Source organism: Anolis carolinensis, chromosome 1, assembly GCF_035594765.1.
Source record: "Anolis carolinensis isolate JA03-04 chromosome 1, rAnoCar3.1.pri, whole genome shotgun sequence".
In the NCBI taxonomy this organism is placed as follows: Eukaryota; Metazoa; Chordata; class Lepidosauria; order Squamata; family Dactyloidae; genus Anolis; species Anolis carolinensis.
Genome location: NC_085841.1, coordinates 265,929,097 through 265,953,040, shown reverse-complemented (window position 1 = coordinate 265,953,040; position 23,944 = coordinate 265,929,097). Strand labels below are relative to the sequence as shown.

At 39.5% G+C, this 23,944-nt stretch overlaps 1 protein-coding gene and 1 long non-coding RNA gene across 4 annotated transcripts in view; one reads left to right on the top strand and one right to left on the bottom strand.

The window, feature by feature from the left end:
• mob2 (MOB kinase activator 2) overlaps positions 1 to 23,721 on the top strand; it is a 140,679-nt gene extending 116,958 nt beyond the window's left edge. For all 3 annotated transcript variants that reach the window (XM_008108150.3, XM_008108139.3, XM_003214769.4), the window contains exons 2-5: positions 13,739 to 13,899; positions 15,621 to 15,714; positions 21,832 to 21,956; positions 22,405 to 23,721. In XM_008108150.3, the coding sequence (XP_008106357.1) occupies positions 13,739 to 13,899; positions 15,621 to 15,714; positions 21,832 to 21,956; positions 22,405 to 22,754 (730 nt within the window). In that variant the 3' untranslated portion in view covers positions 22,755 to 23,721. The remainder of the gene's footprint in view (positions 1 to 13,738; positions 13,900 to 15,620; positions 15,715 to 21,831; positions 21,957 to 22,404) is intronic.
• On the bottom strand, positions 15,899 to 21,340 carry LOC134295363 (uncharacterized). The gene is made up of 2 exons (XR_010001907.1): positions 21,011 to 21,340; positions 15,899 to 16,462 (listed from the first exon to the last, which is right to left on the bottom strand). It is a non-coding gene; the product is annotated as an uncharacterized LOC134295363 (long non-coding RNA).
• Positions 23,722 to 23,944: the final 223 nt, after the last annotated feature.

The following is a 23,944-nucleotide window of genomic DNA, read 5'->3' as shown; positions in this document are numbered from 1 at the left end:
TTTGCCATAAGATGTGAAAGCTGTCCTTTTCTTGGAAATAAAGTATCAATAAATGAATTAACAACTCAGATTTTGGACTCCCTAAGTCCAGAGGTAGCTACCAAGAAGGCCCTTTTTCACATCCCCACCAACCATGCTTACATTGGTGTTGGGAGTGAGACAAGGGCCTCTCGTGAGTCCTGGTCAGCTTGCACAGGAAAATATGAAATGTTAGTTGTCATGGACCATTTCAGCCACATAGGTCATAACCAGCAGTTTGAAATGTGCCTAGAAATAAACTAGCAGCCTGTTGAGTTCTTGCAACAACGGCATCATGTTATCCCTGTATCCAGCCCCAGTTAACAATTCGGCTGTAAGTCATGAGACCAGTTGAAACTTTCAAACAATCTTCAAGGCAGACCCAAGTATAATGTGTTACAGTAATCCAAACAGGATGTAACCATGGCCAGATTTGACATCTCAAAAAAAAAAAAAGCATTAAATAAAGCCAGGACATGGTTAGAGCATGATAAACCTCTCCCTCCCTCCCATTCAATGGATTTAATAGCATATATAAAGCCAGTAAGCCTGTGTATCTGAAACACTGGCAAGGTCTAAAGCCAATGCTGTATCTAAACATTTTTGTTGACTCAAGTATGAACATTTTAACTGTCCCTTGGATCTGAAGAGTTAGTGCGCAAAAACTCAAAAGATTTTGCCACTACGTAATCAGTAAGATTTGTATAGAGTGCCTATCTGTTATGTTCTCATTTGCGCATGGTTTTTGCTGTTTGATGTGTTTTATGTTCTTTATTGTATTTGCTTGGGTTTTCACCCCATGTAAGCCGCCCCGAGTCTCTTCGGGGAGATGGAGGCGGGGTATAAGAATAAAGATTATTATTATTATTATTATTATTATTATTATTATTATTATTATTATTTGGAAGGTTTTCTATCATAGTGTTTCTACAAAGTAAGGAAGTATTCATCTCTTGGGGATTTAGGCACCTCTTAGAGTGACTTATTGAATATTATGAAGATGATTTTCCTACCTTGGAGCTATGTCATAGTTCATATGAGAAATTCAGTTTATCAGCTACTAATCCAGCTAATTTTCATTTTTATTTAATGTATTGGGGGTGGGGGAGAATTGTTACATAAAAAGGCCCATTTATAATGTGGTGAACTAATATCTCTCATTCTGGGAATATGCTTCTAGGGGCAACAGATTATGCAATTTAAAAACTCAATAGGGGGTTCTCTATCAGGAGGGTGATTATGATGGTGACTTCCTTGCCTAATGAGAAGATGTTATGCTATTGTGTGTTGGTGTAGTAGGGGAGTTTGTTGGTTATGGTATATATTTCCACCATTAATCCTGGGAAACATAGCTGTAAAATTCTGGAAGCCAAATTCTGGTTGCAAGGTGTTGTTGTTGTTGTTGTTGTTGTTATTTATCTAACCCCGCCTTTTTCTCCACAAAGGGGACTGAAAGGTAAAACACTGAAGTTGTGCTTGGAGATATCACACTCAAGACTGCTGTTTATTTCATGTATAAGCCCTGTTAGAGTGCCTTAATTAATCAGCAATGGTTTTGGGAGGAAGGTTCTAGATTTGTTTCAGATGCTGGAGAACACTTTCAGACAAGATGGACTTGTAGAAAAGAGAAAGCTTCACCTAAATGGCAGTGAAGGCAGATGGTTGGTATTAGACTATAGAACAACTTGTAAAGAAACTAAATGGAAATGTTGGATAACCACATTACCCGGCACAAGTAGCAGCAACAAAGGATTAGATTACAAGGCTGACAAATTAACAGGTCATGCATCTGAAAAAAAGAAAGAGGTCAAATGTGGAAACTATCTTTGAATTTTAAAAACTGACATCTACCTGGAATCAGCCTTCTTTCTGAAGAAGTGTAAGGCTGCCTTTGCAAGTACACTACCTGTCTTTGAGAATGGATCTGGGAAATTGCAAATTTGTCAAAAACTGTCATTATAAAATCTAAAATAGTTAAAATCATAGAACAACACAGTTGTTGTGAAAGAATCAGCATGGTTTTAAAGAAGAATCTTTTTAGTGTGTTAATTACTAACTAAAAATGTAACCATAATAGTAGTTATTTAAAATAGTTCAGATGTACAGTGGAGAGATTTATTAACCAGCTGTTACATGTGATACTTACTTGGAACCACATATATTTTGGCTGATCTCCAGTGTAGTGTAGTGTAGTGTGGTGTGGTGTGGTGTAGTGGTTTGAACATTGGACTGTGACCTTTGAAATTAAGGTTGAAATCCATGCTTGATCATGGAGTGACTTTGGGCAACTCATGTTCTTTCAGCCTCAGAGGAAGACAAAGGCAAATCCCCACTGAACAAATCTTGCTGCCATAAATTGGAATGATCTGAAGGCACATAGCAACAACAGCTTCTGAATTCCATGTTTGTGCAAGAAAAGGCACAGGAAAGCTATATCTGTGCTCTTCTTGCACCCTTCTTGGAAGTAGTTCAATGTCCACTGATTGAGAAAAATACCGGAGCTGTAGATACAGTTTTTGTCTGTTTCTTAAGTTCTTCTTTGAAGCACTTGTACAGCTTGGAAAAAATATATAATTTTCTAAAATATGTGGTACAGTTGTTAGTGTTAGACTGGGACCTGGGAGATCTATGCTAAGATCTGTAATACTGACTTGGAGGGAGGCTATATGTGAATGTACAAAATCCTTTTTTCCAGAGGCAGCAACAGTTATAAAAGGATAATTAAATTTTATTTTATAAACCTAAGTATTGTTGATAATTCAAATATATGTGCCAAAATATTTTACTAGACACAACTTGTGTGTGTGTGTGTGAGAGAGAGAGAGAGAGGGAGCATGTATTAATGTATAAGTTTTAGAGTTGGATGTCACTATGAACCTTCATGACAACATAGTAAGACAAGCCCTTCATATTTCTGTATCATTAGTTTGTATCTGGTAACCAGCATGTGGGCTATATGCTTGCTGAGAGCTGACAGTGTGAAAAGCTTGTCTAGCAATGGCACATGGAGGTTGTGTAAACCAGAGCTCCATAGTTTAAATCAATAAAATCTCCACTATGCTAATTATTTCATAATGTTGTATTTTCTACTTATCAGTAGGAGTTGGGGCTGGCCATACCATTAGGCAAAATGAGGCAGGTGGTTGAAGCAACACAGTTTTGGACATAGTATATTTATTTACTTCCAGAAAGTGAGGGGTGCTTGTGTGAATTCCTGTCTCTTTGGTAAAATTGACTGACTTTTTGCACCAGGAATGAAAAGGAGGAGAGCATTTTCTGCTGTATCTCAGACAGCAAAATATCTTGGCTAATGGTACACTAAATAGGCACTGCCTTCATTTTGTGTCTTTTTCCCAGCACACGGGTTACCTACTTGCCAGAAATATAATTTCAATTTATATTAGATCAGTGTTACATATTATAATGGAAAGCATGTGAACACAAAAACTTGAAATAATGTAATATGTTTGCTTTAAAATTTATCTCTCTGAAGATGATGGGCACCAAGAAATTCCCTTTCCAATCCTTGTGATTTAAAACCTGATCTATTTTTCAGGCTAGAAGCTTCAGTGCCATTTACAGGATTTGTTTTAAAGCTCCAAGTTGTAAATTCCTATTCTATGCCTCTTCAGTTTTGTCTTTCTCCCTTCAAGAAATGAATACTTTTTATAGCATGAATACAGAGTGGCTCTCTCTCAAAAGAAATTGTTATTCATAATGAGACTTTGTGGATAGAACCTGTGGTTGTGTGTGTGTTGCAACCAGAACTTGGAAACTTTGGTTTGTTATTTGTAATATCTGTTTTTGAGTTTGTATTTTGTTTAACTTTACAGAGCTCTGCCCCACCAACAATATCAGAAGAGGCTTGGCTTAGAATCCCAGATGTTAGGCAAACTTATGTAGCAAAACGTGATGAAAGAGTGAACCTGTCCCTGGTATGATTGTGTTATATTTGCAGGGAAATGTATGTGGATATCTATTCCTACCAGCAGTATAAAGTGGCACTGTCAATTTTACCATTTTGTCGACATGTAAGACAATTCCAAAATACATCTTATTTTTTAAAAATTAAGTGTAGATTGGGGGTGGGTGGGTGGATAACTTAATTTTGCCAATAAAAGGGACTGAATCTTTCATTAGTGCTGTATCATTTCCCTTTGTTTTCATAGGAGTAGCATCTTTTGCTACTCGGTGTACTTTTTGTGCACACCTATTTGCCATCTTTGTTCACAGTGACCCCTATCACTGAATATGACTCAATGCATTGCCATCTCTGTTCCATGTCTTCAACCGCAAGACACTTTTGTCATAAAGCAACCTAGACAGGAAGCACTCTGGCTTGAGAACTCTCTATACCAAGTCATTTTTAAAATAGCTTTTTAACCTGTTTTGAAAATGTTGTTTAGCCTATCTTCAGAGTGTTTTTGCTCTTTTTATCTCTTTTTATTTGTGATATGGTTGCCTTAGAAGCCCTTGTGTTCTGAAGGGTGGTGAACAACTAAAATAGAATGATATAAAATGAATGCACTTTCCAAGAGAAAATGCTCAGTTTCTGAACTCGTTTTGTCTTTATACCTGTTGGTTAAGAGTTTTCCTCCAAGGGGAGTGGGGGTGGGAGAGGATGCTCCTTTGGGAAGGCAGTCCTGTGAAGTAGTTTTTGGGGGCTTGTCATCCTCCCTGTGCTTTCCATGCTTGGGCACTGGTTGCTTACAGCTTGGCAGTATTTGGAGTCTAGGCAGAGATTGCCTTTTAAGGCAAAGAACTGCTGTGAGAATATGAAATAAAAGCTCTTCCCGGGCATGCAAGGAACTTTCTTCCTTCCTTCTCCTCCTAAACAAATTATTAGCAACCCTTTAAAAACAGAACAAAAAAGGGGGTGGGGAGGGGAGTCTGTTGTTGCAGCTAGTTCTCCTCCCTGGTCCTCTCTGTGCCTCTTCCCTTTTGACTGCCAGTTCACCTCGGCCTAAAGCGAGCACTTGACTGGAAAAGATAAGCTGAAAAATGAGGTCCTGGGGTCAGGCAGTTTGGCAAGCGAGGGATGCTTCACGAATGTTTTGCAAAAGCATTGGTTGCTTTCCCTGTTGTAAAAACCCAGGAAAACAGACTGGCTATGGCAGTAGAGGAATAACTTTGCAGATAATTCACCTTGTAGCAAGATCCTGTAAAGTCCCATATGCCACATTTGGTATGTATTTTGCGTTTTTAGAAATAAGTTTTTAAATAACATACAAAGAGTGGCAGCTCCTATCAACCAGATGTGGCAATAGGCAGGCAGTAATAGTGAAAGGCTGTCAAATCTACCTCTTAGAGACTTCTGGTCCTATTCTCTCATTCATATTCAATTGTGCCTTTGTCCGCCCATTTTGCAGTCACTCATCCAAGTTTTGACTTAATTAAAATTTACAGAGTGAATACTTATATGCAGAATAATTGAATATAGTGAATATAAAATGCAGTTTCCCTTTTTATTTTCTGAATAATTCTTAATACAAAAGGCGTTGATTGTACTTATTAACTACAAAAGAGCTAGGGTATTGTCTACATCTTGTCTTGACTAGAACCAGAGGGAAAAGCAGGTTAAAGAATCTGTACAAGGGTGACAGAAGAGACAGAAGCTGTAAGCACAGAAGGTCACAATACACTCTCACTGCAGGTTTGCATATTTAATAGCCAAATGATAGGGAAAAATTAAGGAAGAACCTTATTTACATTAATGAAAAACAGAATGTATTAGCTAGCAGTTTGATTTTTTTTCTGTGTCTCTCAGGTACACACATGCACACACACACAAAGGTGTTAATCTTTAGCTGGGCAGGCAAAGTAGCTCATTCAAAGAGACAGAGGTAGTGTTAGGGAGGTTATTAAAGAAGTTATACTGAAATTATTTTCCCCCAGCAAGATAAGTATTTGTCAGAATTTGTTGTGGCTGCATCAGCTATGTTATTTTTAGCTCATATTGGTCCTGGTATATATACATAAGAAAAATATAATAATTTTTTTTATAAATAAAACAAAAACATTTTGGAGCCAAACAGAGCTGTTATAAATGATACTTTGCCCATAATATGAGTTACCATGTTTAAAAAAACATACCTGTTTCACTGAAAATGTAAGTTAATATTAAATTGTGCCCTCCATTAGTCATATAGTGAGAATTATATTAGTGCATATACTAGTTTCATGCATAGTGCAGACTTAAGAGTATAGCAAGGAAAACGGAAGCAGACAAGGAGCTAGACCTTTCATCATGTCTAGAAAAAGAAATAATTCTGCATTTCTGTTGGAAAATTTTGGTGAGAACACAGTTCTATTTTTAGCATTAGAAGCTAAAGGATTGGCTAGATAGCAAAGTGAGTAAAGCGTTTTTTTTTAAATGAGACCAACCTGTGGGAAAGAGAGAGCTTCAGGAAGCTATACATGTATCCTAGGAAAATTGAGAGAACTCTGTGTACAAATACTATTAGAAGAAGGGGCAAGAGGTCAGGTTGGCTGGGGAACAGAGATTTTTTTCTCCCTCTGGACTGGGGAGAAAAGACAAGTATATGCTGCATTTTCAATACAGTGCTCCCTCGCTAATTTGCGGTTTGGGTTCCGCGGATTCGCTGTTTCGCAGATTTTCCCATCCGGCCCTCCCTCCCCTCACAGGCACAAAAGGACTCAGTTTGAGGCACGTGACCCGGCCCACACTTCCTTCTCAGCCGCCTGCAGGCAGCGCCAGTAGGCCCTGCCTGCGTCTCATTGCCTCACGAACAACAAGAAATACAGCCCAGTACGTTAAAAGAGGGAGGGAGGGGGGGGCTATATTTATTGAAATAAATAGAGTGCTGCTACTTCGCGATTTTTCACTTTTCGCGGGCAGGCCTGGAACCTAACCCCCGCGAAAAGTGAGGGCACACTGTATTGAGACAACATTGAAATCCGTGATGATGGTTGTCTCATTGACAACGTATTTGATGGTATGAATGGTGCTGTCTGTTGCTGATGGGTAGCAGTCCTTTTCGCTGATCTTGTTTCCTTTTAATGTTCTTTCTTATGCACAAAAAGAAATAGTTTACCTGAAGTTTTGTTCTGCTGTGTCTTTTGTCTGTAATGCTATCCTTTTGCTTCTCACTTTCCAGTATGAGAGATTACAGGCATCTCCAATCCATTGATGGATGTGATCCATTTTCTATTACTTTGGTGCTGCTCTGGGATTCCCTTGTAGCCTCAAATGTAATCTGACATTGAGGATAGTTTCAGAATTAGACTGCAGTATGATTCCTGTATCTGTAGGAGATATGTTCCTGGCCTTACTGTAGAAATGGGAAACCATTAATTATAGCAAATCGTATTGAACAAGTTCTGCTAGGAGTTAACACAAAGTCACTCTAGATGACTTAGAACGTTCATAACATAGAGTCGAGTAGATGACCTAGAGAATTCCTAGAGAGGTAGGGCCTCTAGGGTGATTCTGTTGTAACTTTAGGTGAAAGCATAACATAGAATCACCTGAAAGACCTAGAAAATTCCCAGGGAGGACATAATTAGTTGGATGTAGTAAGTGAAACTGAGTACCAGTCCTACAGGGGCTGTACTACACATAAAATGATTATTGTCTTATTTATTTATTTATTTTTCAAACTTATATGCCGCCACTCCCCTAGGGCTCGGGGCAGCTTACAAGAACCGGCTAAAATCAACAATTTAAAAACATCTTAAAAACATCTTAAAAACATCCTAAAAGCACCTTTTAAAACATCAATAACAGAATTCAAAAGCCTGCCGAAACAGGTGTGTCTTACATGCCCTGCGGAAGGCCGACAAGTCCCGCAAGGCACGAACTTCAGGTGGCAAGGTGTTCCAGAGAGATGGTGCCACTGCTGAAAAGGCTCTGCGTCTAGTTGCTGTTAGATGCAAGGTCTTAAAACTGGGGACTTCCAATAGGTCTTGGTCCTCAGAATACTCTTAGTATTTGTTTATAGTCATTATACCTTGTAGTCCTTTTCTATGTTGGTGCTGGTTTCCTTTTGGTTTTTTTTTTTTTGGTTCTGTTTTTATTCTTTGTTAATGTTTTTATCTTGCCCTTGTATGCAATAAATATAATATAATAGAAAAGGTGTACTATGCACAAAAGTGTAACGAATAAAGCAGTGGCAGCTGTCATTTAGTTGTTGCTTGTGGCATGGTGATGAAGAATACTTGGTGACATATCCACACATAAGTCTATATTAATTTATGCTGGAAGGTGCTGTAGGCCTTGATGTAATAGTTTCTGTGAAAACTTCACTACTTTGTATCAAAGTAATCCTCTGATTAGATCTGGGCACAGAATAACATCCTGTTAGTGGCATACCCAAGGGTACGTCCTACTTGTATATTTATTTTTAGTCACGGTAGCAATTTCCTTTCTGTTCTTGCCTCTGCAGAGGCCAAAGGGACCCTCTGCACCAACTGTAGGCCTGCTGGAGCCCTCCTCCCGTATTCTATTAGGGCCTAGAGAAGAGACAGAGGGTGGGTTGCTGAAGCCTCTGACTGTTTCCCTGTAGCCAAATGTGAAGCAGTTATTTTACCTGCTGTGATTGCCAGAGAGCCCTTCACAGAGAGCCCTTCTTTGCCTATGGCTACTAGTCTCATGCATTTGAATGGAATCACTATCCGTTTTTGTTTGTTCCATTCGTATGGTCCCGTTTCCATTTCCATCCGCCACTTCCAAAAAAGGGTGCCTATCCAAATGAGCTTTTCTGGAAGATTTTCGGGCAATTGGCGGCTACCAGCCAGGGCCAACATTTAGGCATGCCATGTGCCCACCGCTCAGCTGTAGACCTGCCAGGGCCTGTCAGCCAGGCTTACACAGGTCAAGTGTTTGGCACTTGGCTGTAGACCCTGCCAGCCAGGGCCTACATCCAAGCGTGCCAAGCGCCTGGCACCCTGCACTCAGCTGCAGGTCCTACTAGGGCCTGCTAGCCAGGCCTACAAGCATCGAGCACTCTGCACTCGACTGTAGACCTTGCCAGGCCTATGAGTGTTGAATACTTGGTGCTCAGCTGTTGGCCCTACCAGCCAGGCCTACGAGCATCAAGTGCCTGTCATCCAGTTATAGTCCCTGCCAGGACCGACAAGCACTGAGTAAGAGGCTCTTGGCACACTGAAAATCAGCCGACCATTCCCACTTTTTTCATTTCACTGACATTTCCATTTCAGAGGGGGGTGTACCGTTTAGTGCATTCCGAATGAACAAAATGGTATGAAAATACGAAATAAATGGATGAGACAGTAACCGGGCCCATGATTCCTGGCTGTGTGCCTATAGCCAGATGGTTCTGCAATCCTCCACTTTATTTTGGGTATGATGGCTATGGGTGAATGTGGGACTTCAGCAGGTCTTTGCTACTGGTGGGGTGGCAAACAGCTCCGTGTGGTGGCAATGCCATGTGTCGAATTACTACTCTGTGCTGAACTAAGCAGGGTACTGCTACATTTTTCTTCCTTTCTGCACATAACAGTTTTGTCTCATAAGAAATCTACTGTATTTCAAAGACTGGAAGGGACTAAAAACTGCTAAGTAGTGTGATAGAATCAGATCAATTATCTCCCCTGAATAGTGTGTTGTGAAATATTATTTGCAGTGGTATGTTTCTCATTGGAATTGCATAGTGAGAGCTCAGGTGACATGACCTCCAACATTTCACAAATGGAAACTGGAATACTTATTTATGGTAGAGAAACATCAAGTGTGGTCAAAAGGCCATGGCCAGGCAAGAAGAGGGCTAATGTTATTAATGAAGAACAAATAACATCATTTTTTTAAACTAGAGAACACCTGATATCATAGCCTGAAAAAAATCACAGAGCAATAAATAAAATGCTCCTGGGAGAGGTGGGCATGCCACAGTGTGATTAACAATAAACATAATATTATACAATATTGTAAAGTCAAAATTCTTTAAAAGATCTTTATCAGAATTTGGAGTGTAATTCTTGTCTGATTTTCTCAGATGAGTTTCCAGGAAAGTAACAACGGTACTTGGATTGCAGCTTGATATTTACATGCATTTCAAGGTGTGACGGTATTGCCAAATCTGAACTTTATAAGAAAGACTTTTGGACTATGTTATGTAAATCAGGGTCATTCATTACTTTTATAAGCAGCTGTGACCCTCTGAAATAAAGAACATCCAGCAGGAGAACAAAGGACATCTGGCAACTTTAGAAATGAAAGTAAATGGGAAGAGAACCTGTAACTGTTCATTGTTGCCTCTCCGGATTTTAACAAGGTTGTGATTTATGTGATTACCTTTGTAAGATTCTTCTTAACCTCTTCAGACAGGCCAATCTCTTTTTATGCATATCTATAGGTGACTTGACTAATGAGGAAACAAAGCTATATTTGTGAAGATTAGCTACTTTGTAAAAATAAATACAAATAATTTTCATAAGCTTTATCTCAGCTACAGGGGTGCGGTTGACAGTTAAAAGGAATTTGTTCTACTATACATGATGTGTATTTTCTGGGGGCTTTTTGACCAATTTGTACATGTTTGGTTTATGTGTAGTTGTGCCATGTATCCTCATGAGTTCCACTGGTTAAATTTCATAGATAGATATTTGGGACACAGATCTCAAAGTACAAAAGATAACCATGTATCCCCTCAATTGTGAAAAATTCAATCATATATAAATAGGCCTTTGTCATTTATTGTGCACAATGCATTTTGCTTCACAATACATGGAAATACCTAAGGAAGAATTGGACCCCTATTTCCATGCTTTTGAAAGGAGAGTCTGTGTTTTACACACATTCTCTCTCATTCATATCTCAGTTAAAATCTCAGTGGTGGAGTACTTAAAGGAAAAAACTTTTAAGATTATGTAAGGATTTTATTACTGCAACACTTCTTGGATGAAAGATATCAGAATACATTTTGAAAAATGTGTTAATTTGATATGAATTTTCAGATGGATTGTAGGAAAAAATAAAATAACACTTCAGATGTATATGTGAACAGAATAGGATTCAAACCTTAAATGACACAAAAGTAGAAATGGATTGATTAGCTTATTTTTAATTAGAGCTGGTTCTCATCAGAAGCCACCATCAGGCTCGATTTTTAATCAATTATATAACAGTAAAAGATCAAGAAGATCAATGTTATCAAACAACTTTGATATTGCCATGAACAGATAATAGTATGGTCTAGGTGAATCCTTTGCCAGTACAGTGCTTGGTTATTAGGCTTGAAGAGCATTTAGAGAACAGCTGTGTAGAAAAAAAAATCATCAGAGACTGATAGAAAACACTTGGCATATTAATTTTATTTTATAATGCTTTTGTAGAGGAGACCCTTGGCAAATATAGCTACAAATGGGTAAAGGTGTGTGTGTGTGTGTACGCGCGTGCGCATATGTAGGTCTGTGTGATGACCAGCAAACCTAAACAGCTGCAGTGTTTTGCATCATGACCTAAGTATTCTTCTCCTCTGTTACTTCCCCCTGCTGATTGTTGTACCCCCTTTTATACTGCAGGGTGAGTTGGGCCTCTGACATTTGCATCAAGACTAGTTTGGGTTTTTCAAGTAACCTTTGCTTGAAGAGCTGCCTGGAGAGTAGGTTTGCCTTCATGTTTTTACTGGCTAACATAGCTGAGGTTTATTTCCTTGGAAACTGCAAGGAGATGTGATCTGACTTTGAGGGGAAAAGAAAAAAAAGTTTGCGTTCCTGAAGCTCAGTGTTAGCTGACATTTAAGCATCTTGAAGTGAGCTTTTCATTTGCTTCTTTAACTTTAATGTCTAAATCTGTGTGCTTCAAGCATTTTAAATTAGGTATTGATTGAAAGAATGTGCTCTGATAAAGAAACATGGCTAGATATTGTAGGGTGATTTGGGAATTATTTTACTTTATTCGTTTATTATGTTTTGCTAGTACATTCTGTGGTGGAAGCAAATCTTTTTTTCAGTATTGAGCTTCAACAGAATTGGAACATAGTCACCGTGGTTTAAACTACTCCAAACACACTGTTTAAACTGTTGGGTGATAGGAAAATGTGATCACATTGCTGCTCCATAAAACAGAGATTTTGCTCTTTTTAGAAGCTATTCCTCTGAAGATCTGGAAAGCTTGAAATGAATTTCTGAAGGGTATTGGAATTGGCATACTCAGTCATTTCCTTACAGGGTGTGCATGTGATGCCACAGTATGGAAAGAGCCCTTTGTGCAAAGCTGTGCCTTCTGGGGTGGGAGGAAAGGTGAAAGCACAGACAGATAGCTTAGTGGAATTTAGTGCATCCTCAGGAAGGACTAGCGGTGATAAGGAAGAGTCTGAGGCTAAACCAGTTTTCTTAAAAACATACAAGTAACAGATTACTTGTATCAGAGTTGAAATGCTATGTATTTATGGCTAAGAGCTATTGCAGCCTTTGGAAAGTATAGGGCATACATTTACTATTCAGCTATTAATTGACGAACCTTACACTCCAGTTTGTCTGCTGCGAAAACTATTGGTTGGAAGCCAATGATATCCCCATGCTATTGTGTGTGCCCTTGGGCCATCTACGAATGAGGTGGGGATACTCCCAAACTGGGCAGCACTCTGCATTTCTTTACTCCATCCCAACCTAATCCCTTTGTACAGAGTGATGGCAAGGGGCACACAATATTCATCTTTCTCCAACATAGTTCCAGCCCAGTGCCAAAACCACAAGGGAAGGCCAACCTCGCAGGAAATCTGCCTATTGGCCATCTAAGCTCCTACATCTGCAACCAAGAGCTCTGGTGCACAGTAGATCCTGTATGACCAAGTGTACTTTTCCCAGTCTAACAGATGCCTGCAAGTTGGGATAACACCTCTAATGTGACTGACATGTAGGGTGGCTGATATCTCTGCCTCCTGCTCTCACAGCATTGTGGTCCACCATGCTGGTGACTTTTCTTAAAGCCACGTTGATTTTTTTTTTTAGGGCTGTTAATCACAGCAGGTCTAAAGAGAACAGTTTCATTTTGGGAAAATGGAACTTAAGCTGTGCCCACCAATCATGACCTGTCATTGCATAAGGAGAACATTGGCTGAGCCACAAGAAGCATGATAGATGCCCAGATCCAGCTGACAAGGACAGAAAACCAGTCATAGGCCAAAGGACCAGTTCCATGATACAGTGTGAATAGATAGGGCTTTCAGATGCATTTTGTACATAATATAGAATGAATAGATAAGAGGATTGAGATTTTGACATCTGAAGGACCTGAATTTCCCTTCATTACATCTTTCATAACATTTTGTTATTCTTTTGCCTGGAAGATGCATCTCAGTTCTCCCTATTTTTCCACGTAATTGTCCAGAACACTGACTGTATGATTCATTGGATTCATATATGGCTCTAAATATTTGAAGCTGCAATCATCTAGAGTGGACACCTGTGCTATAGAATGCTGCATTAATTAATCATCTGATAGAAGGCAGCTTAAATAAAACAGCCTGGCACATATCCCGTTTTCATAGGGAAGGGCAGAGAGGCAATAACATTTTCAAACCATGCAAAGCCAACTAGGGAGCATATGTCTTATCTTTGGTTGCTGTTAGAAGTCCTCCTTACCAGACACTTGGTAGCACCACATCCCCTTTAGTGTTAAAGAAAATTGGATGATGTACTTTGACAAAATATATGCAGGGGCTATATATGGAGTGGATTTAGATAAAGTGTATCTCAGATGATAATTTATTACACTGTTTCTGTCTTTCCTCCTCAGGAAATCCAAGGGAAAACCAAATGGTAAAAAGCCTGCACCAGAAGAAAAGAAACTCTACCTAGAGCCCGAATATACAAAGTCCAGGATTACTGACTTTGAATTCAAAGAATTAGTCATGTTACCACGTGAAATAGATCTTAATGAGTGGCTAGCTAGCAACAGTAAGTACTATACTATTTTTAACAACTTAAACTAGTTTTCATGTTAGTAGGTTTTCTTAATTAAAAGGAAATGATTGAATTTACAATGCTTAGTAGGCATTTTAGGAATATCTAAAAATGAGATCTATTGCAGGTATTATTGGAGAGAACTTCAATTTTTTTCTGTTGAGATTAATCTGATAATTCGGTTCCAGTTGCAATTTGGGAATAGTAGTCTGAATGCCAAAATAGAAGTATGGTTGATTCAAGCGAGGAACAAAGCAGAACTCTGGTCAGTGTCAATAGAATCACTAGTAAGAATGGGGCCATTTGTGCATCATTCAGAGATGGACAAGACTGCTGATTCCTCCCAAATCTTGAGGCATGTTGTAGTCTTTATGGGCCTCGTCCACTTTTGAACAATGTTTTAATGAAGCAGTTCGTTAAGGATGGTGTCTCAGTTAAGAAGGCTATTAGGCAGTCCTTGAACTTCAGTTTTGAACTGCATGTAGAATAAGTACTATAGTAGAGCCTGAATCCTGTTTCATCTGTATCTTTTGTGGTTTTGTACCTTTCCATCCATTCAGATGGCACAGAACGGTATAACCTCCTGAGGACGAAAGAAGCAGTGAAACGAAAGGAAAAGGGGAATGGTAGCCATTTGGTCGACTAATTTTTAGCGCTTGGCTGTAGGCCCTGGCTCGCAGGGCCTACAGCCGAGCACTGGGTGCTCGACGCTTGTAGGCTGGGCTGGCAGAGTCTACAGTCAAGCATTGAGTGCTCGATAGCCCGAGGGCCTACAGCCAAGCGCCCAGCTTGCTTGGCTGTAGGCCATAGCACAAGACTAATAAGTACCCAAAATGGCCTTGCAAATATCAATTTATAAAGGAGGATCATATAAACATCATTTTATTTTTAATTGCTTGTTTGTTTTGATGCAGTGGTTTTGTTAGCATCCTGGGTCTGTCTCAACTATTTACTTACAATGAAATAGCACAAACCAGAATTCATTCTTGATCAAACATTAAAAATGTAAGACATCAGAAAATAGAGTGCAAGAAAATGTTATTCCATCACCTTAAAAGATAGTAAGGAAAGGGTAGTCAAACCTATCTGAGAAAGGTATTGCACAATTGGGGCACCACACCCAAAACTCTTTTTTTGTCACCATTTATCTCACTTCTGAGAGTGGAAGGGCATTTGAGTGCATGTTAGACTATTCCTACTTCACAAAAAGCCTGTGTTCCTACATTTTCAAAAATGGGAGTACAGAAGCAGTCAGGGACTTTTCACACTATGAGCCATAGTTCTGGCCAATGTAATCCTGGGATTTATAGTTTTGGGAATGGTCTTCTTAAAAATCTCAATCAGAGAGCGCTAGTGGCCCTGACCAAACCAGAAACCCCAGTTAAAGTGGAGTCACAATGGTGTTAAAGGGCCCAAATATAGCTGAAAGGAGATTGGGATCAGACTCTTATATACCTGCCAACTGTTCCCTGAGGCAATGTGATGACATTCATTACTAAGATAAACTTAACATTTTCATTTTATTGGTGCATGTGAAATCACAACTATTCAATCCTTCTGAGAAAAAAGGGGGGACTGAAAGGGGACTGGAAATATTGTAGCTGGTCTAATTAGGAAAATGCTTAAGTCTTGTAAACTTTTTCATCTTACAAGCATCTTTTTTTCTGCATCCAAAAGTAATGGAAACATCTTGGTGTTTTTTCCCTCTCTTTCAGCAACAACTTTTTTTCATCATATCAATTTACAATATAGTACAATCTCTGAATTCTGTACAGGAGAGTCGTGTCAGACCATGGCAGTGTGCAATACGTAAGTGATGACTTTGCTTGAAGTAATGGGATAGTTTGGGTGTACTTTTATTCCAGACTAAGGTATTAAAAGCAATGATGGTATTTGTATAGTGGTATTAGTATGTGGTGAAAAGTGTGATCATCCAAACAATTATTAGATGAGATGCATTGAAAGTAAGTAAAAAAAGCAGCCCAAAATAGAATCAATTTTAACTGTATCATGGTTTATGACTATTAAATGTTGCGAAATAATAATTTTGTGAGAACAGTATCAAACAATTTTCTGTTAGCTGGTCACATACAAAGTCTGTGAAAATAATATGCTAATTACATTGAACTTATTACAGCTAAAATAAAGGTTTGGTGCATCTAGTTTCTACATTTCACTGAAGTATTGCTATAAAAAAACAAGGCAGCAATGGATATGCTCTCTGAAATATAGCCACATCTACCATTTTCTCCCTGTCCTACACTTCTAGCATTCTGGAGCAGAGTTCTACATTTTGGGAGCGTAGCTCAAATACCACAAAGAACATTGTAGAAAGACAGAAGGCCAATTTTGCGCCGCAAGCCTGTGGTGCCTTCTTTACCTCAGGAATGAAAGCTGGGCACCAGGCCACTCAGCATAAAACTTCCAGATAGTGCAGCTGCCAGAAGTCTCAAGTGTTGTGACCATGAGTTAGTCGTTTCATGGGGAATAGGGAAACAATATGCTTCTAGACTGTTCCCTCTGTTGCAGTTGATATGGTCTTCTTAAAAGCAATGAACTGTTGAAAGTAAAAGGAAACATTTTTTGTTTTATTTTTCAGAGTATGATGAACAATGCTAGCTCAAAGTTTATATGGAAAATGTAAGGCAGATAGCTGTGAATGGCATTGGACTTAAGAAAACCTTAAGACTTAACTGATAAGAATTCCCATTTGGGGTTTCCACTCTTTTCAACCATGTTTTCTAGCACATATCTAGACATGAGATTTTTAGAGATAAGTTTAAGCCGCTTTGTGCTGTAAAATTCCATGTGATTTCAAGAATTCAAGATACAGTCTATGGTTTTGCTGTGGAATTCCTACAGTCTGATCTTTGCCTTCCCTATTGTCATCTGAAGGTGCACCTTCCCCCTGTTCTACCTCTTGGCCTTTCCTAAGGACCTGTGGTTCTTAAAAGTATTTTCTCCTTTAACAGCTTAGTTGAGTCTACTCATTAATGGCCAAATGGCCACAAATATGAAGTCATACCTCCAGAGACTTTTTCTGGACATATGTTTCCCTGCCAACACTTGTGTTGTTTAGACTGCAAATGGTTTTTTGTTTTGTTTTGTTGTTTGTTTGTTTGTTTGTTTTTTGAAGCAACTGTTGTAAATATGACTGGTGTGGCCTGTGAGAGGTTCAGATAGTGATAAAAATGCGGTAAAGATAGCTTCTAGATCTCTGCCCCATCTCTTTTAATCTCTGTAGGATGTTTTCATTATTACTATTCATGCTTTCCTTGCTCTCTTGCAATGGTATTTACCTTTCCCATCTCTAGCTCTGGCTCACTACCTGCACTGCTGCATGTAGCACACCCTAAAAGTCTGCTGTCATCCCTTGTGTCCCACTTTCCTCCAATAATCACAAGGTAACATAGATGGGGATAATACTATTTTATCCTCTCAAGCATGTGGGACAGGATTAGCTGGAGAAAGGGTGAATCAGTCATTCTACTTCAGAGCAAAATCTCCCTATCCCATGACTTGTATCCTCTCCACCAACACCTCACTGCTTTGCATTGTATTCCATTGAATTTCTTACAGTGAAATGCATCTATCTGAAGAATTTGCAGTGTTTAATACTCCTGGGTGATGTGTATATAAGAGGACAGCAGACTAGGGTGCTGGTTTTCTATGTATAATTATGGGATTCTCCTAAGATGTTCCCCAGCAATCAATGTCTTCCCAGGCTATTCCACTATGTAGGACTTGTAGGCCCTAGTGAGAGAATGGGTCTTAATTCTGCCAGGAAACAAGAACTGGAACTTTCATGCTTTTAACATGTGCTATTAGATAAGGAATGGACTAAGAGTGGACTGTTTAATATAAAAGAGAAGGATCAGTGATGACCTAAATTGAGTATCTGTTGGAAGATTAGGCGAAGGAAAGTATTAGGACACATTTGAGCCATCTATTGAAGTGCTAATTATGGGCAGAAGTATATCAGTAGAGCAAAATGTTTCAATACTATTATTTCAGCTCTCTGGGAAAGTGAGGTTGCAGCTGTTTGAGGATAACAGGAAATAGGCAGCATCTGGGTGCAATGTTGTTAAGTTGTTATGATCAAACTAAACGAAGTAGTTGTTTTTCCTGTTCCCTGGAGCAGATGAACAATCATGTTTTTAAACTGAAGCTTTCACTCTGTCTTACATTACTTCTTAATATTTTTTCTTGGATATAATCTCTTCCCTGTGCTCTTCCACAAGAACCTAGCTGCTTCTGTGCAAGCATAAGCAAAATATTTAAGATTAGGGGGCAGTGTTTTTTTTCCTGCTCAAACTGGACATTCTTTCCAAACATTATAGCTTTGCCTCTTTAAGCAGCTCTGAGCACCTTTGCCAAGTAATTAATATAGCTGCAGCAGTAGATCTAGTTCAATCTTTGGTTCTACCCATCAATTCCCCTTTGTTGAATCTACATTCAGTCTTCAGTAGGGAATGGTGAGCAAATTTGGATAACTGTAGCCAGTTGGCTGTTGCATAGCAAGTGCCTAATACTGTTGAAGTACAGATTCTTAGTGGACAGTAGATTCATTTAGGATTTATCTATAGTTTTGACCTTCTTTACTTCTGTGGTCAAAGCTTCCACAAAACCTTCTTATTGCCAAATTGTGGAAACTGGGACTTCTGAGAAGACATCATCCTCAAATTTTGCCCAAATTTAGAACTTAAGATGTCGAACAATTTTAAAATGCATACAAAATCTATATAACTAAGCTGTTAAAGAAAATGAACAGCCCAGCCCAGCCAGGAATCGAGTATCATTTTCAATCCTTTTGTGTTTCTCTTGCTAAAATGGGCATTTTTGCCATTTGTCCAAAGCAGGATTTTCCTGTTGAGCTACTCAGGTCAGAAGGCAGTCATGGCTCTATTTGGCCTCTTGAACTTTTAGCAAGTTTTCATCTGGAATTCAATCTTGCTTCTTTGTGTGACGCAAAGGACACAAACAACTGAATGCTTTGCCTCTAATTGCACTTTGCTGAGCAGGTGATTCATGTGGAGTTTGTGTACTACTTCAGATTTTGTTTCTTCCTTGAAAAACAGCTGTGTTCAAAGTAGCACCTTTTCTGCCCAAGAAACAGTTTAGGTCTAGTTTATTCTGCATAAACTGAATGTGGCAAATACCCACGGTGGTGGTGGTGGCAGTTGCTTTTTTTAACAGAAAAATCCCTGGTCTTTTCAGTCGCTTTAGTTTTTCAAAGAAATGTCCCTTTTTATAAAGCAGATATGAAGGTATAGAAAGAAGTGTTCACTGTATGTATGGAGCTGGAAGTAATCTGTGAACAAGAAAAGTTCATTTAGGCCCTAAACAGCATCCACGTGGGCAATCCTGCCACAGAGCAGATCAGTCCAACAGGTGTGCTCTTTAAACACATGAAGAATGTGCACTGCCCCTAGGCAAGGATCATAATTTAGAGATCTTGATCAGGACAGCAGCTAATTTAATAGACAGTGCCCAAGAGCTGAGGTGACAGGATATCCTCCTTTGAATCCGCATACTCCACCAGGCCTTGACAACTGGGATTCTTTTAAGTTTGGTCTTTTAAGCTGTGAAACTAGAGGCAGCTGCTTTGCTCTTCACATTCTCAAAGCACTCTTAATCTTTGGATTTTCAGGTGAACAGCAGAACTGTTTTGCTGTGTTGATGAGTACCTGAAACTGGCATGTTGATTATGTTTCTCTTGTTCAGTATGTCAGTTAAAGTGGGATATTTTCTCTGAATCAAAAGGAGGAGGAGTAACAGGGTCATGTTGAGAGAATAATTTATGCTTACTCTGTCTGGAATTATTGAAAAAAATAAACTTTTGTGTGAGGTCACAGATAATATGTGACTACTTGAATAATCCCATTTAATCCTTTCCTAAAAGTTAACTTGGTTTTGGGAATCTTAGATAGCGAGCAAATCCCTGAGAGAGGATTTGTCTGTCTACCTGATGAACTCCAAAACGTTGTGCAAGAGTAGGAACAGTTTTGAAGTCAGGAAGGAAGCCTTGCCCTTTCGGGGAAAACAGCCCAGACTTACTTTATAGCTTCCTCCGTGACTCAGTGATGCTGGCAGTCCTTGCCTTCACAACAGTGTGGATTTTGAAGTAGTGCATCTCTTGGATTAGTATTGTTTTAACAGTCTCCAGATTCTTATTTTCTTACAAGTGTTTGACTTCATGATTGTTTACATTTTTATTTATTGAAAAGTGGGAAAGTACTGCCCTTTTATTTAGACAACAGTGCTTGGAACAACGAATCTCACCATTTGTACAGGACCTAAGGTGGACTTGTTTTGTAGTACTGGTGTGCATCAATGATTGTGGAGACTTGTCTTTAATGCTGTATCAGGATAAAAACATTTATACCTCACAACCTCTGAGGATGCCTGCCATAGATTTGGGTGAAATGGCAGGAGAGAATACTTCTGTAACGTGGCCATACAGTCTGGAAAACACACAACAACCCTGTGATTCTGGCCATGAAAACCTTTGACAACACATTTAGAACACTGCTTTTGTGTCCAGCTACTTCAAGAATTAACAGTGATCCTTTCTGCATTAATTTGTTGTTATTGCTTACTACTGTGGCATGATGAGCCTTTCCTTTTCTGATGTGTATTGATGAAATTGGCTGTTTTTTTAAAGTGGTATAGGAGGAAACACTCAGTTATGCAAAAGGGATTTATTTCCAGTGCATATATATTTCAAAGTAGTGGTTTTTGCTTGGTCCATAGGAGGAAAGAAAGGGGTTAAATTTCCCCTCCTTGCATTCCATATTATAATAAAGAGCCCACTCATTATTTGCATTAAAAATATTCACACTTGGTGCAAAAATACATTGAAATGCCAAATATCCTAGAACCTGAAATAGTGGTCATATCTTGATTGAGCTGCTAAAATTTGCTTATACTGCCATCTCCTGATAGGTGACATTACTACACAGAATTAAACTTAAAGTGTGCATAAATTTAGTATTTGGAACATTTTGTTTCAAGAGTTTAGCCAGAGCTTAACATTATGTATTTATTTGAATGTTCATGTCTCTAGAAGGCACGTATCGGTTTGTAAAAGGAAAATAAGACTTACCTCTCCTGGTTTCTACTGAATGAAGCCATCACGTCTGGGGGAAGAGGGAACAGATGTGTTTCTAACTCACTTGCATATTTACCTATTTTGTCTTTCTAGTAACCTTTCAAAGCAATAGCTGTTACAGTAAAGGAATGTGCAACTATTGAGATGCTGAAAGTTTAGTCTTCAGTTTTGGTGATGAGAGCTTATTTTTACACAACTAAAGCAACAATCTGTGATAAGGCAAGTGGACCAGCCACTGTGATTTATGGATTAAATACCATGAAGGTGTGGGAGTGGATGATGAGACAAACCAAGAAGTAGAGTGAATTGTCTTGGCTGCACATTTACTCAAGTCTAATCTCACCCTTTTTGACTAAATTACATTGCCAGATTTGAGATTTGAGAGGCCCACAGGCCAGACAGAGAGTCAGGATATGTGAAGGGGCTGTTCCTGGAAGTGGCAGAAGACTCAGGGCTCCATGAGCACCTGAAGAAGGAGGAGAAGTGTTTGGTGACCCATTTGTTTTTGCTACTTAGTCACAGATCCTGCCTCCTGGGCAGCCCTCAGGATCTCTCACCCACTTCCCCCAGGCTCAGGCTCAGTCCCAGCTATTTCCTAACTGGTCTAATTCAAAGCCTCCCCCTTGGGTCTGAAAGCCTTCAAAGACTTCCCCTTGTTTCTGAAGATCTCATGAATGAGGCCAGTTGGGAATTGTGCGAGGCTGGTGAGGTCACCAGCTAGGTCCTTGTGCTTCTATGTTTGTTTCAGTGGTTTAGGATGGCATGGTATTAAGCACCCAGGACAGATGTGACCGTGTTCACAATTCTCTCCACAGACAATACTACTGGTATGATGAACGGGGAAAGAAGATCAAGTGTACTGCCCCTCAGTATGTTGATTTCGTCATGAGTTCGGTACAGAAGCTTGTGACAGATGAGGATGTCTTTCCTACAAAATACGGTATGTTTTGAGTCAGGAACATCTGCCTCAGGTATAGTCTTATAATTTTTACTACAGATATTGAAGATATAAAGACTATAATATGCAAATATGACAAACTGTGAGGAAGCATGGATATTAAAGAACATTGTTTTAATGGGATTTGTTCCAGATCAAATTACCATAGCACATTACCACTGCTGTGTCAGTAGCTGGTAAACTGAAGATCCAGTCAGAAACCTATGAGATGTTCATGTACAGTTTGATATCTGAAAGTAAAATATGAGCCTCTTGTAAAGGGAGCCATATTTGAAGCATAATAAAGAATCAATGTAGAATGTAAGAGATGGAGTATAAAAGTTCAAAGCAGGACTACTGTGTTTGAAATGTTCTGGGAATTCAGCAAGATTGAATGGCTTCTCACCTATTTTTCTCTGATGGCTTCGCTCATACCTTTCTCTCCTGGCAGGCAAGGAATTCCCCAACTCCTTTGAGTCTCTAGTGAAGAAGATTTGCAAGTACCTGTTTCATGTGCTGGCCCACATCTATTCTTCCCACTTCAAGGAAACATTGGCACTGGAGTTGCATGGACATTTGAACACACTCTACATACACTTCATCCTATTCATCAGGGAGTTCAACTTGGTGGACCCTAAAGAAACCACCATCATGGACGACCTCACAGAGGTCCTCTGTACCACCAGTGGCAGCGTCAGCAGTAATGGAGGCGGCAATGGTGGTGGCGGCGGCGGCAATGGCAGCAGCAGCAGTGGGAGCAGTAGTAGCGCTGGAGCACAGAACCATGTGAAAGAGAGATGAGTCTTCCCAACAAGCGCAAAACTAAATGCTAACACTTTTTTTTAAAAAAAATACTCTATATTCTCTGTGTGTATGTGTATGTATATGTGCATATGTGTATATATACAAACATACACAGCCATGACAGTTTAAGCAATTCTGCTGCCACCACAGGACATGTAGACATACGGGACTGTACGGAGCTTTGATTAAATGCATCATCCTGGGCAAGAAGTTGCACCAATTTTGTTTTATTCCCTCCCTTGCTGCCTTTGTTCTCCTCCCCATCAGATGAATGATGAGTGCTGTTTTTAGAGATGAACCACATTTTTTTGAGTTGGGCTACTGCTTTTGAGGTTTTTGTTTTGTTTTGTTTTTTGTTCTGCCCCTCCCCTCCCCCTTGGGGGTGGGGGAAGCCCTTGAATGCAAGCCCCTTTCTGTCTTTCTTCGTCTCTCTAGGATGGTGGCACTGCCATTTTAAAATGTTATGACTTGTAAAGATGCTGTTTTGGGAGGGGTGGCATTGAGATTTATTTGTTTTTACCTAAATTGACACTCTCCTTCCCCTTCTCTCAGACCCTTTTGCATCTAGCCCTTTGGGTGGCTTCTAATGGGAAGAAGAGCTTCTTGTTCAACTAGAGTAGCAACATGGCTTCCGACACACTTAATGGATGTGGCTCTCCAAAGTACCAGGCTTCCGCTTGTACTTTGTACACTTACTCTCCCTAGTTTCTCAACTCAGCCCTTGGCTCCTTCTTTCCCAGACACAAATACCAGGATTGAAATAGTGAAGGGATTGGAGTTCAGACGCAGTGATAAAAGCCACAATCATTTATTTTGCTTTGAGCAGGAGTGCAGGGGCAAGATGGAAAGGGGCACACAGTCTATCACTACCAGCACTAGAGAGATGGCTGTTGGCATATAATTATATTGTTGGCTTATTTTAGTTCATCTGTCCAATAATAATAAAAAAAATCTATCAGGCAAATCTGTGTTTTTCTGTCTGCTGTGTGACCTGTTAATTAGCTTTATTTCCTTGTTCTGTGGGAATGCAGAAGTTAAAATATTTGGTTTTAGTGGTGTTCCTGAAAACGGCTGGCTTCCAGATGTGTTCGGCCAGAACTTTTGCCTCTGGGCTAGGAGTGTTCTCCAGCACATCTGGAGGGCACCGGGCTTGAGTCAGGCTGGTTTACAATATGGAAAGCTGTTGG